A 17,560-nucleotide genomic window follows, 5' to 3' on the forward strand; every position below is an offset into this window, starting at 1 on the left:
CTGAAAGGTCTGAAGGTTTTTCTGAGTTCAGATGTTATTGGCCCAACTTCAGGCAGACCAGGATCCGCTTTAAGGTCCTTGTGGATTGTTCTGGGAATGGGAGCGTTGGCTGATTCGGACACGAGCCGCTATGCGGCTTGCGCTCAGCCTGGCCGCTCCTCTTGCCACCTTCCATTGGCCGGGGCTGTTTTCAGCTCTTTGCCGCGCACGGGGAGAGCCACGAATCCAACAGCCGTCAGAGCCGGAGGCCCTGCTCGCGACCGCGGACACCCCGAGCGAGGCGCCGCCTCGATCCAACAGTCGCGGCTCCTGGGCGGCTGGGGCGGGTCGCAGCCGCTCGCGAGGAGGGACGTGGCAGGGACCGTGGTCCCCCCGCCAAGGTGAGGATGAACACGTAGAAATGGCTTTGGGGAGTGCGCCAACATTGGTCGTTAAGAGACACAAAACCGACATCTTGGAGCCTGGAGCCTAGAGGAATAGGGATGGTCCCCGGGCTGGGCTCTGGACGGCTCGGGCGGAGTAGTGTGCCCCGGGGCCGAGCCGACGGCGCAGGCGCGGAGAGCGCATGTGTGGCGGCGGGCGGGTAACGTCACGTGGCGAGGCGGCGCGTGCGCAGGCGTCAGGGGCGGGGCCCGGAGTTAAATGCAGCCGACGCTCTGCGGGACCCGCTCTTCTCTGCAGTATCTGCTGGTCGCCGCCGCGCTCTGCTTGTGCATTTGGAGGTACTTCTTACTCGAAGGTAATAGTTGCATAAATGCCTTAATGCTGGCTCGCTTGAGGGGGGTTTCGGAGTTAGATTTAGAGAATAACTCAAAAGTTAGATTGACATGCCTACTTTTTAGACTGAGTTGTAGTTGATAGAGGTGTGTAATAGAGAACTAAAACTTAAATTCAAGGCCAGTAGTGAATTGGATATATGCTGGAGCACCTTTAGTTTATCACTTGCTTAGGACGCTTTTCTCTTTAAATTTCATTTCGACCATGTGTGAAAGAGTAGTTGAAAGCAATTTGAGTGAGGTTGAGGGCTTTAATGAAATAGTCACAACTGATAAAATTGCTCAGTTTGTATCAAACTAATAGTAAAAGGAAAGAATGGGTGTTATTGCATGTGTTTGGCGTGGCGGAAAGTTACTTGCGTGCCCAGCATGCCCAGCTTCCTGAGCCTCTTTGATATAGTCTGAAACAGAACTTCCTGGATAAATTCTGTGGATTAAATGTAAAGAGAAAGAAGAAAGCTTGCTCTCTTCCTTCTCAATGATCTAGGCAACTATACAGTCCAGGCTTCTCTTCTACAAAAACTGATATATTGTATTTACAGCCTAGTCGTTGCTGATTCCTAGGGATTGAAGGAGACATATTTATTTTTGTCTCAACGAAACTTGAAAACAATGGCAGAAAACAACATAGAGGTAAGGCTTCCCTTCGTGACCTGCTGTATGACTCGGAAGAGTCATCCTCGCGATGTACTGTGAGGTACAGTCCTCCCTTCGTATTCCCTGGGGTATTGGTTCTAGGACGCCCCGTGCACACCAAAACTCGTGGATGCTCAAGTCCTTTTTACAATATAAAATGGTTATATTACACATGGTTATTGAATACTTGAGATGTGGCTTGAACAGCTGAGGAACGGAACTTCACTTGACTTTAAAATTAGTTTTAAAAAATTTCATTATTGGAAAACATTTAATATGTTTGGAATTACTTGGGTATGCGAATCTTTTTAAATATACCTTTTTTTTGAAATTCAAATACAGATCAAGCATTTCTGATTTTATCTTGAAATATTTCAGATATATTGGTTAATATAATTACACCTTAAAAACATTAAAAGTAGGCTATGAGAAGGTTGCATATTTCTATTGGACAGCAATGCCCTAGTGCCTTTTGATTTTTTTTTTTTTTGCGGTACGCGGGCCTCTCACTGTTGTGGCCTCTCCCGTTGCGGAGCACAGGCTCTGGACGCGCAGGCTCAGCGGCCATGGCTCACGGGCCTAGCCGCTCCGCGGCATGTGGGATCTTCCCGGATCGGGGCACGAACCCGTGTCCCCTGCATCGGCAGGCGGACTCTCAACCACTGCGCCACCAGGGAAGCCCCCTAGTGCCTTTTGGACTGTATTCCTTTATAAGACTAGTATTTAGGAACAGCAGTAACAGCAGTTATGGGTTAATCATGACATTATTTTCTACTGGGGTCATGTCAAGGAAATTTTGACATTTGTAAAAGGCTCTGAATAAGACTATTAAAAAGGAAAACTGCTTAGGACTATTGCAATAAGAGCATTGCAGTAGGGGAGAGGGGTGGGGCCCAAATCCATGCAATAGATGGGGGTGGGGGGGTGGGGGGGGATTTATAGCATATGAGCAGAGTGAGGGAATCAGTGGATGGAAAAGAGAGGAGAACCCCATCAAGGGTATGGGGTTCTTGCTAAACCTACTTGATAGGCTTCTGAAAGTGGGCCAGCTTGATCATACATCGAGGGCAGGGGATGAGGTGTTTGATCAGATACAGATAGAGCAGATATCAAGTGGGGGTGACTTAGCAGGATTCCTGCTAAAACTGGGCCAGGCCAGCCAAAGACAGGATAGGATCCAGGTAGGTGTAGTCAAAAGAGGGCCCATGATTCACTTGCTGTACAGCAGACACTAACACAACATTGTAAAACAAGTCTACTCCAATAAAAATTAATTAAAGAAAAAAAGGCATCTCAGTCTGACTTCAGTTTGGTTAAGGAGAATCTTTGTCAGTTATAGACAGCTTCTAGCCTCCTGCCAACCTGGACCCCAGGCTTTGGCAGTTCACTCCACTAAAAGTCCCGTGTGGCTAGGAGACTTACAGTTGTTTTATTAAGTGCATTCATAGGTAATTTTCTCTTCAGCCGACTCTAGGCTATAGGGAGAATTAGAGCCAGATAATCACTTAAAAGACATGAGAGGAGGCTTAAATGAAATGAAGTGTAGAGGAAGCACAGTGCCACCTGATCTTAGGACTTGAGATGATTTAAGGGCCTATGTGTTCTATGAAGTGGTTGGGGGACATAAAACGTTCTTCTTATTTAATTCCTGAAGTCATGCATGATTCGAACACTTCCCCCACTCCCCCTTTTATTTTGTTTGTAAACTTTCAGTGCAATAGTGTGGTTGATGGTAATGTTGAAGAAGTCCCCAACAAGAAGATAATTAAGTTTAATCCTCCATTATACAAACAGCGCTACCAATTTGTTAAAAAATTAGTGGAGCAACATCAACCCAAGAAGGTAGGTATTTCTCTTTCCAAACATTTGTTTATAATGCCTTATGTAATGCTTTGTCAAATAAAAAAATCTTAGTAAGGACTTATACAGAGTCCTTACTAAGTAAGCAGAGACTATACAAAAAGACTTTTGCAAGGAGGGAAAGGGTTGCATAGGGAGAGCATCTGTCTTAATGAGCAAAAAGGATTTTTCTTTTATAGAGAGGAGGATGAGCGGAAGTGGGATAAAAGGGTGGTATGATTGGATAGTGGAATGTGTGAACCCTGAAACCAGCCTGTTTTCTGGGAGGGATCCTTAGCTGAATACAGTCCAATGTTCAGGGGCCTGGAGGGAGGAGAATTTTGGGACAAGTAGTCAAGGTAATCACTCAAGGCAAAGAATGGGAACACTAGGCAGCATCTGTGAGTGTGGGGGAATATGGTACCTTCTGGAAGCCCTTTCTGGAAATACAAAACATAGGTGGATACCTTTAACCTGTTTACCAGGTGCACAGAGCTCCAGTAAAATTCAACATTGCCAGTTTCAGATGTGAAGAAAATCTTGACATTTTACCATTGGATGTGATCTTTATGTGTTCCACATTTCTAGAGCATTTAGTCCGAACATCAAGCAGACTAGTCTTGTGGACGTAGGTACTGTGGTTCTTTTTAATTAGGTAATAATGGTGGGGGAAAGGCAAGGAGCCCTTGGCATTTATTAGCTTTCCCTTTGTAGCAAAGGTTCATGATCAGTGCCGGCACTGGATTTTGTCTGGGTAACACCTCCCTTCTGTGTCAGTGTTTGAATTTCATAGGACCAAGGGAGCTGGCTAGGCCCAGTGAATATCTGAAGTCTATAGGGTCAGTTACAGGATAAAGGATGACAGACTTCTTAAGGAAAATGGTGGTTTCTCTCATGAGTTTTGTAAAGTTAAACTCTACAAACTTCTTTTTGCTATGTAGTTTGTAGGTAGTGATGGGGCTCATGTATCCTTAGTATAGTTTCAGCTCAATTCCTGCTTGGAAGAAAATTGGGTATACTGTTTAAAAATTAGAACAGTTCATTGCTTCCTGTGATTTGCTTTCTGAAACTAGATTTTCGTTTTTCAATTCTGTGTTCCCATTCTTCCACCATCCCATAAATGTGCCTGCCTCAAAGAGGAAAATTACTGAATAACCATGGGTGCAACTTAGATTGCACATCTTTTTGGGTGTGGGTACTTTTAAGCGTCTGTCATGAGTTATCTTCATTTGCCCTTTTCACCTAAAGTGGGGTTCAGAAATATAGGTAACTTACCTGTGGTTAATGAAGACTGTTGTGTGATGAAGAAAACAGATTTAATAAAAATCTTTAAGAATGTGTGAATATATATTAAGGGGATTAGATTAACAAGATCAAGCTATATCCTGGTATATTTGGTGAGCATCCTTTTCTAAATCTTGTTGAAGCTTCTCAGAGACACAGATTCCTTTTAGCACACTTGCCTGTCATGTGTGCTCTCCCTGTGCCAGGCCTCTAGGATATACCTTGATACCTGAGTTAGTTTATTGTCCAGACACTCTAGTAAGTCATGGGAGGTTAAGAGGCCTTATCTTTTTCCCCCCTGGGTTTACAATGTTTCTGGTTAATTTTCTTTTTGTTTATTTTTTCTACCAAAAAGATACTGTATAATTCTTTTGATACCCACTCCTTCTGGGAAAAAAAAAACATGCTTGATCATATGTGACTTCTGGCTATAATGTCTTTGAAATAACATTCTTTCTCATCTACAGGTTGCAGACTTGGGGTGTGGTGATGTATGCCTCCTAATGATATTAAAATACCAAAAGTGCATTGAAGAACTTGTTGGAGTGGATATCAATGAAGAGAGACTTAAATGGAATGGGTAATACTGAGTTTCTAAAATAATTATGCATTAGTCTAAAACTAGTGGCACTTTTTAAAACAATTAATTCTTTTTGGAGTATAGTTGCTTTACGATGTTGTAAAACTAGTGGCACTATTAATTATAGTTAGATGAAGTGGGTTTTTTTTTTAATTAAAAAAATTTTTTTTATGGCCACACGGCTTGTGGGATCTTAGTTCTGTGACCAGGGATTGAACCTGGGCCCTCGGCAGTGAAAGCGCAGAATCCTAACCACTGGATTGCCAGGGAATTCCCAGATAAAGTGGGTTTTTTTGAATTTATTTTTTTATACAGCAGGTTCTTATTATCTATTTTATACATATTATTGTATATATGTCAATCCCAATCTCCCAATTCATCACACCACCATGACCCCCCTGCCACTTTCCCCCCCTTGGTGTCCATAACGTTTCTTCTCTACACTCAGATGAAGTGTTTTTTATACAAGTTCTTTATAACTTGTTTAAAAGGAGGCACTATGAGAGCCCCAGGCTCACCAAATAATGCCTTTACCATGACAGTGATTTGCCTGTATGTTGTGAATAATACCTAGAAGTTTTGCTTCTACCTATGTAGAAAGTATAGCTTCAATTCAGTAATTATAGCAATCAAAGCATTGCAAATTCAATTTCAAACAGCGAAGTCTAATGCTGAACACCAAGATAACTTATAGCAGAGGATTTAAATTGCCACAGCACTGGGGTAGAAGCCCGAGGCCTCCTTCAGTTTGAATGAGTCTCACTCATACATGACTTCCACAGATTGTTTTAAGAATGTTTTTCTTCTAAAGAACAAAAAATTGAAAATCACTGATCCAAAGTGAGGTGAGAGAACCAAAAGTATTAATAATGAGAGGAATATCAAATATTAAAAATCTTATTCTCATTGGCCATTTAATGCCCTATGAGATAATTCAAAAAGAGTCATGTACCACAATGTTCATTGCAGCACTATTTACAACAGCCAGGACATGGAAGCAACCTAAATGTCCATCGACAGATGAATGGATAAAAAAGATGTGGCACATATATGCAATGGATTATTACTCAAGCCACAAAAAGAAACTAGAAATTGAGTTATTTGTAGTGAAGAGGATGGACCTAGAGTCTGTCATACAGAGTGAAGTAAGTCAGAAGAGAAAAACAAATACTGTATGCTAACACATATATGTGGAATCTAAAAAAAAAAAAAAGGTACTGATGAACCTAGTGGCAGGGCAGGAATAAAGACACAGACATAGAGAATGGACTTGAGGACACAGGGGGCTGGGGGGGGAAGGGGAAGCTGGGGCGAAGTGAGAGTAGCATTGACATATACACACTACCAAATGCAAAACAGATAGCTAGTGGGAAGCAGCCGCATAGCACAGGGAGATCAGCTCAGGAGTGGTGGGATAGGGAGGGTGGGATAGGGAGGGAGGGAGGGAGGGGATATGGGGATATATGTATATGTATAGCTGATTCACTTTGTTGTACAACAGAAACTAACACAACATCGTGAAGCAATTATACTCCAATAAAGATGTATTAAAACAAATGCCCTATGAGAGAGGAAGTGACCCTATGACCTTGTGCTTAATACAGCAAGTCATGGAAACAGGCCATGTCAGAATTACCAATGTAAGCAAAAGATAATTTATCAGAAGATCAGAGTTTCTGTAGCTGGTAAGATATTCCAAATAGATTATATGTGTTCAAATGTTCCTTCTGCAATAATGCTTCTGCAGGTTTAGGCTGTCCCCATGCATGGGGGATCATCTGGATCCTCGAGAGCTGGATTTAGTTATCACCTTGTATCACGGTTCTGTTTTGGAGAAAGACTGTCGTTTGCTTGGATTTGATTTGGTAGCATGTATTGAATTGTAAGTATTAAACTGATTCTTACTGTATACGTTCATTTGAAAAATTGGAATGAATTAGTCTCAGTAAATTTAGTGTCCTAAATATTTGTCATAATCTGAGTTATTTGCAAATAAAATTGCTTGTCAGCTGGGATTGGCTTTTTATGGCCTTTTTCAACTTGTTTGGAAATGATTTCAAGTTTATAGGTAAGATGCAAAATGTATAAAGTACTAGGAACACCCATATCCTTTATCCTGATTCACAGATTAACATTTTCTTTATTTTATCTTGTGTATATGTGCTCTCCTGCTGTCTCCCTCTCCCTCCACACATTTTTTTTTTCTGAACCATTTAAGGTTCAGAAAATGGGTAGGTTTTACCCAAGTTTTACCAAAGGGTAGGTTTTACCCTTTGCCCTTAATAAATTCAGTATTAAATAACCAATTCCTGTTTTTTTCTTTTCTTTTTTGGCCACGCCTCGGGGCTTGCGGTATCTTGGTTCCCCGACCCTGGATTGAACCCCGTGAAAGCTCTGAGTCCTAACCACTGGACCACCAGGGAATTCCCCAGTTCCCTTTATTTATTTTTACTTTTAAAATTTATTTATTTACTTATGGCTGTGTTGGGTCTTTGCTGCTGTGCGCGGGCTTTCTCTAGTTGCGGCGAGTGGGGGCTACTCTTCGTTGTGGTGCGGTGGCTTCTCTTGTTGTGGAGCACGGGCTCTAGGCACGCGGGCTCAGTAGTTGTGGATCACGGGCTCTAGAGCGCAGGCTCAGTAGTTGTGGCGCACGGGCTTAGTTGCTCTGCGGCATGTGGGAATCTTCCCGGACCAGGGCTCGAACCCATGTCCCCTGCATTGGCAGGCGGATTCTTAACCCCTGTGCCACCAGGGAAGCCCTTCCCTTTATTTTTAATAAGAATATTTTTCATTTTTGGCTTTTAATGATTAGACTCAGGCTATGCATTCCTGGAACACAGTAGAGCGCTGAAGATGTTATTTGGATCCTCGGGTCATTCCATCTGGAGGCACCAATATCCGTTTGTCCTTTGGGAGGTTAATTTTGATCTTCCCTGTCAAGGTGTGGTTGCTTAGCTGTACAATTACTACTCCCCCTCATCCCCCTCACCTCTGACAACTGATAAGCAGTCTGGAGACTGCAGACCATACACATATCTTGTCACTCATCCAAATTTCCCTACATTATATGGTGGCAAATGGTTTTTGCAATTTCAGCACTTCTCTATATTTACTAGTCAGTAGCCCTCCCACCTCACTTAATTATCATCAGTATGAACTCATGAATTTCTATTTTTTTAAATGGTTTGTAACTTACTGTATTTTGTTGTTCAGATCTTCCCAAGATTGGTCAGTGGGGGTCCCTTCAGGCTGGCTCCTGTGTCCTTGTGATATGTCTGTCCCTTTTTAAGCACTTTATTTCTGGCGTAGCAAGATGTACCAGGCTGGTTGTCTACTTTTCCTTCCCAGTCTGCCATTTCTGGTTCCTTTTAATGGGAAATGGTGTTCAGAAACCAAGATGTCTCTTAATGACCTTTTAATAGTAATTAAGGGTCTTATTCTGGGGTCAGTTTACCTGGTATTGTGTTCAGATTTCCAGTTTTTAGTAATGTGTCCTCTAGAGCAGAGTGTTTTCCTTTTGTATTTCCTGTTGTCTGGCACATAGTAGGCGCCTAATGTTTGAAATTACTTATGGAGAACATTAGAGCATTGGTTGAAGAGCCAAGGAGCAATGATACATGTCATCCATGTGCAGCCTGGGTCTGAATTTCCTTTTTAAGGCTGAATATTCCATTGTATGTATCACAGTTTGCTTATCCATTCATCCATTTACAGCCACCTTTTGGCTATTGTGAATAATGCTGAACCATATTTCTCTTATCTGGTCTGAGAGGTCCATGGTTAGAAGTTGTTTTGCTACATCAATTAGGAAACTACTTGCAAGTGAAGCTAGGTTTACTCATATCTTTCTCACTTACCACTTTAGAATAGAACATTTTGATTCAGAAGATCTGGCGAAGTTTCCTGAAGTCGTATTTGGGTACATGTCTCCAGCCATGATTGTCATCAGCACACCGAACTCCGATTTCAATTCCCTGTTTCCATCTGCAGTCTTCAGAGATTCAGATCACAAATTTGAGTGGAGTAGAATGCAGTTTCAGACCTGGTGAGTTCTTAAGTGTTTTTGTTTTTTTGTGACTGTGCTGGAGTTTTAAACCCTATGAAGTAAATCTTATTATCTACAATTTATTTCTTATTTTATTCCCAAAGTGCAACTTAGCATATAATCATTAAGAAACCACCACATTTGGGCGTTATTTTCTCTGTCAGGTCCCACAGGCAGGCATGTGTGGAAAGGGTGTGTGGGCAGCAGGTACCTTTCATGTGAAGGTATCAGGAGTTACCTCCCAGGAGCATGACAGATGGTCACGTTCTCGCATAATTGCAAACCCAAATAGGAGTTGGGATTATAGCCCTTCTGGTTTCCTTGTCCATCCCTGCATACTGCTCCATATTCTGTTGGTTACTGGGAAACTGACACTGTCATTGCCTTAACGCTCTTAACGGAAATAAGCAAACCCCGTGATATGGCATTAGGTGGTGTTGGAGGAATTGCAGCTTGTTTTTTGTCTTGTAATTTTCATGTCCTATTCTACTGGAAATGGTTGTTTAACAATAGTTTGGAAAAATGATTTTTCTCTGTTTTGACTTTAGGGCTTTAGACGTGGCCAATCACTACAGTTACTCTGTGGAGTTTACTGGTGTGGGAGAACCACCAGCAGGAGCTGAGGATGTTGGATGTTGTACCCAGATAGGGGTCTTCCGGAAAATAGCAAAGGCAACTGAATCTGCTGTTTTGGAGCACCATGGCGAACATGTTTATGAAGTTGTGAGTATTCTTTGTGGCTCTGAGAGCAAGTTCATTTATTGGGATGGTGAAATGAGTCCCTACTATAGAGAAGTGTAAATGACCTTTTTTGAGGAGAATCCCATGCCCCACAGTGTCTCCAAGCATGTTACAGAGAATGATCTGCTGTTGTCTTAGAAATACTTCCAGGCTGTTTGCTCCAGCAAACCACCCTCCCGCTTTTGTAATCTGTTAGGATTAGCAGTTTCTGGTTTTGGGAGGTATGTATGATGAAGAATATGGTGGGGCTTCCCTGGTGGCGCAGTGGTTGAGAGTCCGCCTGCCGATGCAGGGGACACGGGTTCGTGCCCCAGTCCGGGAAGATCCCACATGCCGCGGAGCGGCTGGGCCCGTGAGCCATGGCCGCTGAGCCTGCGCATCCGGAGCCTGTGCGCCACAACGGTGGGAGGCCTCCGTACTGCAAAAAAAAAAAAGAAAAAAAAGAATATGGTGAAGAGTGTCTATGTCAATAGTTCTGGACTCCCATTATAATTGTAGCATTCACAAAGGGTAGGGTTTGACATGTACATATGCCTAATCTGTACGTAGTTAATTCTAATGTGGTAACAGGCTACTAGTGGTTTTGAAAATTTTCTTCTATTCCCAGTCTTTTGCATTTTTTTCTCTTCAGATTTATACGACCTCATACCCGAGTTTACAGCAAATGGATTACTGTAGACGTGTAGTGACTTATCTAGTGTACCGAGAGGTGAACAGAATGAAACGGAGATATCAAGTGAGTCTGAGACAGCATGAATTGGAACCTGAGTCTGCAGACACTGGCAACCCAACAAGAAAATTCATCTCAGACCCTCCAGTTCCAGTACTCACAGAGGCAGACAAAGCCATGGAGATGATTTCCCAACCCTTCTGTATTGGAGATAAGTTTTACGTACCTCTGGAGAGAATCATTGCTTATCCCAGGCTGGGGCACATATGTGGTAATGTAGAGAAGCTGAGAGAGTTCCTTGCTGATGTAGTAGAACTGAACTGCGATGGTTCTGCAGTGAAGGTTGACTTGCATGATTGTGGTGACTACTGAGCCTTCTTTATTTCCTGACATTCAGGGTCTTAGCAATAATTGGGCTCATTTAGAATTTAAACTTCGTGCAGCCATAATTCAGGTAACTTTTAATTTAAAAATCACCTAACTTTTTTTTTCTTGTGTGTTGAATGTGACATTAAAGAGTTTTTAAAGAAAACTGAATTATCTAGTAGTGTTTAAAATCTTTTCCTAGGGGTAGAGTAACTTTAAAACTTCTACCTACTCTGGGCTAAATTCTAACCTGTAATACTTAGCCTAAAACACATACAAAACAGGAATGCAGGTATTTGAAAGGAACAAAACTTCATAATTAAAACATTGCCTGTGGTTTTTTTTTTTTTTTTTTTGCGGTACGTGGGCCTCTCACTGTTGTGGCCTCTCCCATTGTGGAGCACAGGCTCCGGACGCGCAGGTGCAGCGGCCATGGCTCACAGGCCCAGCCGCTCTGCGGCATGTGGGATCCTCCCAGACTGGGGCACGAACCCGTGTCCCCTGCATCGTCAGGCAGATTCTTAACCACTGCACCACCAGGGAAGTCCTCGAAGAAATGTTTTACATAATTTAAAAATCTTTTCATTGATGGAATTTAAAGCAAACTTTGCACCACACAGCTTGAGGGATCTTAGTTCCCTGACTAGGGACTGAACCCGAGCCCTTGGCAGTGAGAGCGGGGAGTCCTAACCACTGGACCACCAGGGAATTCCCTAAACGTTGTAGACTTTAAACTTTTTCCTTAATGCCTGCCATTGGGAACACCACTGAGAACTTCCCGACTCTCAAATTCACTGCTTTTCTTAGAGAGTCCACCATTCCTCATAGAATTCCAGTGGATAAAATATCTATTCGGATATCAGTTATTTCACATATATGGTATTATACATTTTGATGCAGCTTTATCATTAGTAATATATTTTATAAATTCACTTCCAACTATTTGTACTCCATTCTTTTTAATGATTACCTCTGCTTCTTTTTTTTTTTTTAGCGGTACGTGGGCCTCTCACTGTTGTGGCCTCTCCCGTTGCGGAGCACAGGCTCCGGACGCGCAGGCTCAGCGGCCATGGCTCACGGGCCCAGCCGCTCCGCGGCACGTGGGATTTTCCCGGACCGGGGCACGAACTTGTGTCCCCTGCATCGGCAGGCGGACTCTCAACTACTGCACCACCAGGGAAGCCCACATCTGCTTCTTTTTTTGAAGTAAAGAAAAGGGTGGAATTTAATCTTTATTTACAGGGCACTGCAAGATATGAAATTCCACATAGAAATAAGAAACCCTTTGAGAGGAGAAGCTTCATACAGTATGTACAGTTTAGAACTGTTCAAGTATAGTTTCTTTGTAAAAAGTGCTACAATAACAAACCATGTATAAAAAGAGTTCTTAGTAGAGAAACAGTAAGACAAACTTCTACCAAACACAGTACACAACAAACAACTTAATGCCTCAGGTGTACAGTCTAAAAGTTGAAGGTCCCAGCAGTGCCATCCTGAACTTGGAACGTAAGCCCTTCAGAGGTAGTTGCTGGCACAACATTTTGGTCTACCTCTTCCTCCACAAAGAAATACGTCTCAATCAAGTTTAATGAAGCTTTGTACACAGACTCATTTTTATGGTTTTGTAGAGCTTCAATTTTGTCCAAACCTCCACATTCTTCAATCCTTATACTAAGTTTCTCAGTTTCCCCTAGTTTCTCAGCAGCCTGAAAGATATTTGAAATGGCATCCAGAGTAACCAGAATAATCTTGGTGTCTTTCGCAGTTAGGTTCATCAACGGCTCTATTACGCCACAATGAACAAGGTATACGATCTGCTCAACTGTTCCGCCACGTGTATAGTTGGTCACAGCCCATACAGCTTCCTTCTGTGCCTTAAAGTCTGCCTTAGAGAGAACGCCAACAAGGAACGGGACTAATCTATGATGTACAGCTTGTTGTATTTGGTCCTGGCGGCCAGCCATGATGTTTGACATTGTCCACGTAGCTTCCTTCTGAGTATTTGTTTTTGAGTTTGTTCGCAGGCTGGGAAAGATGGCAAGTGCTCCTGCATCTGTTACAACTTGAGTCTGTTCATCTGTCCCAGTGACGATATTGCCTATGGCTCTTTGCGCGGGAGTCACGATTGGCAATTCCGTAGCTCCTAAAAGCTTCACAAGTTGGGGTACAACCCCGGTTTTCACAACCATTTCAATCTGTTCATTTGGACCATCAGTAAGGTAGGAAACAGATCAGCAGGTATCAGCTAAAACTTCTGGATCATCGTGATGCAGGAGACGAACTAAAGTAGGAAGAACTTGCTCAACAGCGTCTAAGGGGGGTGGTGCAGGATTCTTGTTAGGACGAAGATTTGAAAGTGTCCAGGTGAGATTACGTAAGTAACCACGTGCTAAAGATGACAAATCAGGAACCTCCAGGAGTGCCAACAGCGGGTCAACTGCACCATACTTGATAACCAAGTCTCGGAAAACCAAGCCATCACCTGCAATGTTTCCTAGAGCCCATAGAGCTTGTTCACTGATGTGAGCGTGGGGAGATGCCAACAGAGAAATGAATGCTGGGATAGCACCTCCATCTACCACAGCCTTGGTCTGTTCTGATGTCCTGGAAGCAATGTTAGTGAGGGCCCAAGCAGATTCAAACTGAATGGGACTACAGTCAGTTCTGCCCAAGCAGGACACAAATTTTGGAATCAAACCCGCCCGGATTATGTTGTCTATGGGGGGCTGTTTATCCCTAGAAAGCAGTTTCCTAGCAGCTTGAGTAGCTTGGAGCTGGCTTTCCAAGTTGTTGCTACTTATGCCTTTGACAGTGTCATCAACAGACCAATTTACAGTGCCCTGGTTGTTGTGGTTTTCCTGCAGTGGAGAAGCAGCATCATCTGGAAAAGAGCTGACATTTCTCCTTTTCAGCATCTGGTCACCCTTCTTAGCTTTCCTGAGCCCCACATTAACTTCTATTCGGCGCTGCCTCATTTCTGTACTGTCTTTCCCCTTGTTCTTGAATCTGTTAAGGCGGGCGGCTGGTGAATTAGCATTCTCATTGGTGGACATGGTTATGAGACAAAGGGAGAAAGCTACACAGCCAGTTCAAGCTTCCACAAGAGGCAGCTTGGCTGCCCTCAAAACATCCACCACGGTCAGCCCTACATCTCCTTTGTAATAAAACGGTAATAGTAATTCAAGTTCATGCTAAAAACCCAGACTGCTCATAAGGATGTAAAGAAGAAATTAAATCTCCCTCAACAGTTTACCCCCAACCCTTCCATTTCACTTCCTAGAAAGCTATTAAAGGTTTCTCGTTCCCAGTTAAGTACAAGTAAATTCCAATTTTGCAAGAACTAGTGGCCTTTTGGGGGGCAGGCTGTTCCATTTTTTTGGAAAACCACCTGAATGGGCCACAGTTTTGTAACTATAAAGGCCTTACGAATAGCGAACTTTGCTCCAAGGAGTTAAAGTGCACTGTATGACAATGAAAAATGTGGTTCTGTAAGGGGGAAGAGTTTTATCTGCAGATTTTTGTGGGACAATTACCACCACTGGCACCACCATGGCCCACCCACCAAAGCAGGTTGAAATTTGTGTTGCCAGGTATTAGGTGGAACTTCCCTCCCCCCTTGTTCTGAGTAAGATTTGCCTGTAATTCCTATTTCCACGGTCTGGGCAATTCCAAAACCCCTTTAAGAATTTCTGAGAAGCTCACAGGACTTCCCTGGTGGTGCAGTGGTTAAGAATCCGCCTGCCAGTGCAGGGGACACGGGTTCAAGCCCTGGTCCGGGAAGATCCCACATGCCGTGGAGCAACTAAACCCGTGTGCCACAACTACGGAGCCTGTGCTCTAGAGCCCATGAGACACAACTATTGAGCCTGCGTGCTGCAACTACTGAAACCCATGTGCCCAGAGCCTGTGCTCTGCAATGAGAAGCCACCACAATGAGGAGCCTGCGCACCACAATGAAGAAAGCCCAAAGACCCAACACAGCCAAAAATAAATAAATATAAAAAAAGAATTTCTGAGAAGCTCACAGCACTCCTTCTGGTGCAATTGCCACACAACTGAGATGTGAAATCCCTTCAGTGTCTCCACAAGACTCACAGAGCACTTCTACACAGTACCAGTCTCCACATCCTTCCCTTAGCTTCTCACCTCCCCACCCTCTCTTGCCTTTCTAACCCTCCTGTCTACAGCATACCCAGCAGTGCAGCTCTCTTTAAAGTATTGCTCTCAAGCCCCTGGGGCTCATTTCTGTCAGGAAATTATTCCAAATGAAAGTAACGCCCTCAGCTAGAGTTTAGGTGCCAACAAAATCACCTCATTACAGCTGGTACTGTGGAGACTGAGCTGAGCAGTTGTAGACTGGAGGTCAGGGACTAAGCACTGCCAGCAGTGCCATGGTGGAATCTTGATTATATGTTCATGGAAGATGCAGGTGTTAACTATAGTCACCATGATTTATCATTGAATACGGTGCACATCTTTGGGGATATCCTGAAATAGGGAACATTTAAGAGTATTGGTGAGATCTAGCAAGCCAGCTTGTAGGAGCTGGAAGTCAAGTTGGTACAGTAAATGTTAATTTCACCTCTTTTGTGACTAGTTTTTGAAGCCAGGGGAAGGCTAGTTATACACCTGTCTTTTGAAGGTTAACTGTCAAGGGCCTATGCCCATTTATCTGTTGGTTTCTAAGTTCCTGTCAAACTGTATGTACTCTGTGCCAGCATGGCTGCAGTTATTGGTACCTACTCCATTTCATCTTGTATGCTGTGACCCTACCTGGAACTAGTCAAATTAAACTCTGGTCATTCTATTCTTACCTGGAAACACTGCATTGCTCCCTACTTTCACACCTCATCCTTGACTCAGATACTTTGCTTTCATTGAATAGGCTGTGTTTTCCCATTGCTATGTCTTTGTCCAGCCCTGCCCCTCTGTCTGGAATCCCTTTGTCATGCTGATCACCCAGTCTCTTCTAGGAGGAATCATCATATCACTGAACTTACAGCATCTTTCATTAATCCCATACTAAAAACAATTTTGCCTTATTTAAGCAAAGTATGCAATGCTTTAAAATCTTTTTAAGTATTTCAAATTTTTAAAATTTAGTACTGAAAAAATATAAAATATGTTTTTCCTTTAGTCTTAATTCCAAAGAATATAGGCGAAAGAAGAGCCAGACACAGGATCATGTGGGAGAGGTAGATTTGAATTGAATCATTGAAGTTCAGTACCAGAAGGTGGCACACTTTTCCCACTTAAATGCATTCATTTGCTTTGAGGACTCCCTGATATAAATAAGATGAAAAAAAAAAAAAAATCCTAGTTGGGCTTCCCTGGTGGCACAGTGGTTGAGAGTCCACCTGCCAATGCAGGGGATGCGGGTTCGTGCCCCAGTCCGGGAAGATCCCACATGCCGTGGAGCAGCTGGGCCCATGAGCCATAGTCGCTGAGCCTGCGCGTCCGGAGCCTGTGCTCTGCAACGGGAGAGGCCACAGCAGTGACAGGCCCGCGTATCGCAAAAAAAAAAAAAAAAAAAAAAAAAAATCCTAGTTATGCCCATTTTCTTTAGAGGTTTGAAACTCTGCCATGCATACGCAGGAAACTCACCGCTGAAATGGTTTAAAGATCTAGTGGTGAAGTCAATTTCTTAAGAGAAATGACTAAGGAGATATCTCAACCTAGCTGAGCTGTAATTGCATAGGAATGGGGTCTAAACTAATTCATACAGGATGGTCTCAGACGTTTCCTTATTAGGTTTGAGATCACTGACTCAGGAAATGTCTAAATTTAAGGCTTTTCTGTATGTTTCCTAAATTTGTGTTACATTTTGTGTAATGTGTGATGGATTAGCTCCATCAAAGATTTCATATCATGCAAATGGAAAGAAAGGTTTCATTTCCTTAAATGTGCAGCAACCAGGTATGTGCTATGTATGTTCAGGAAGGAAAAGGTAAACTAAGGTAAAGGAAGGGAGAGGATGTAGGGAGGAAGGGAGAAAAAACACTAGGTGTTGAAGAAAGATGGGTTAAGTCATAAGAAGGCTGGGCCTGGGAACCTCATGCCTGAGACATGGGCAAGGTCTGAGGGGACAGGACACGAACATATGGATTGGAATAATATTGTTAAAATTACCACACTACACAAGGCAATCTTCAGACCCAATGCAATTCCTATCAAAATACCAAGGACAGGGACTTCCCTGTAGTCCAGTGGTTAAGACTCTGTGCTTCCACTACAGGGGGCATGGGTTTGATCCCTGGTCAGGGAACTAAGATCCTGCATGCCATGTGGCACCACCAAAACAAAACAAAACAAAACAACAACCTCCCTCAAAAAAACCCCAAACAACCAACCAAGGACATTAGTCACAGAACTAGAACAAAAATGTAAAAATTTGTATGGAAACACAAAAGACCCAGAATTGCCAAAACAATCCTGAGGAAAAAGAGCAAAGCTGGAGGCATAACCTTTCCAGACTTCAGACTATACTACAAAGCTACAGTAATCAAAATAGTGTGATATTGGCATGAAAACACACAAACAGATTAAGGGAACAGAATAGAGTCCAGAGATAAACCCACACACCTATGCTCAATTAACCTATGACAAAGGAGGTAAGAATATAT

The 17,560-nt window shown here is 43.0% G+C and overlaps 2 protein-coding genes and 2 pseudogenes across 5 annotated transcripts in view; 1 reads left to right on the top strand and 3 right to left on the bottom strand.

Moving 5' to 3' along the window:
* Positions 1 to 17,560, bottom strand: part of EEIG2 (EEIG family member 2) — a 144,664-nt gene that overhangs the window by 17,326 nt on the left and 109,778 nt on the right. For 2 of the 3 annotated variants that reach the window (XM_089918647.1, XM_089918643.1), the window contains one exon: positions 9,951 to 10,319. The exons of the other annotated variant lie outside the window; for it this stretch is intronic. In XM_089918647.1, the coding sequence (XP_089774773.1) occupies positions 10,100 to 10,319 (220 nt within the window). In that variant the 3' untranslated portion in view covers positions 9,951 to 10,099. Of the gene's footprint in view, positions 1 to 9,950; positions 10,320 to 17,560 lie in introns of those variants that run through there. 3 annotated transcript variants of the gene reach the window in all.
* On the top strand, positions 655 to 11,185 carry HENMT1 (HEN methyltransferase 1). Of its 2 annotated transcripts, XM_022584181.3 has the most exons (8): positions 655 to 739; positions 1,319 to 1,409; positions 3,126 to 3,254; positions 5,003 to 5,115; positions 6,863 to 6,997; positions 8,981 to 9,160; positions 9,709 to 9,883; positions 10,533 to 11,183. In XM_022584181.3, exons 2-8 carry the CDS (start codon positions 1,389 to 1,391, stop codon positions 10,941 to 10,943), a joined length of 1,164 nt encoding a protein of 387 aa, XP_022439889.2. In that variant the 5' UTR covers positions 655 to 739; positions 1,319 to 1,388; the 3' UTR covers positions 10,944 to 11,183. The 2 variants fall into 2 exon arrangements, with proteins under 2 accessions (XP_022439889.2, XP_089774807.1); XM_089918681.1 differs by lacking the exons at positions 655 to 739; positions 1,319 to 1,409 and having other exon boundaries at positions 2,338 to 3,254; positions 10,533 to 11,185.
* LOC149750689 (importin subunit alpha-1 pseudogene) lies at positions 12,401 to 13,126 on the bottom strand (annotated as a pseudogene).
* Positions 13,169 to 13,990, bottom strand: LOC149750690 (importin subunit alpha-1 pseudogene; annotated as a pseudogene).

The sequence above is a fragment of the Delphinapterus leucas genome, chromosome 1 (genome assembly GCF_059928025.1).
Source record: "Delphinapterus leucas isolate spDelLeu-1000000601 "Yukka" chromosome 1, BTC_Dleu_Yukka2, whole genome shotgun sequence".
Classification (NCBI taxonomy): Eukaryota; Metazoa; Chordata; class Mammalia; order Artiodactyla; family Monodontidae; genus Delphinapterus; species Delphinapterus leucas.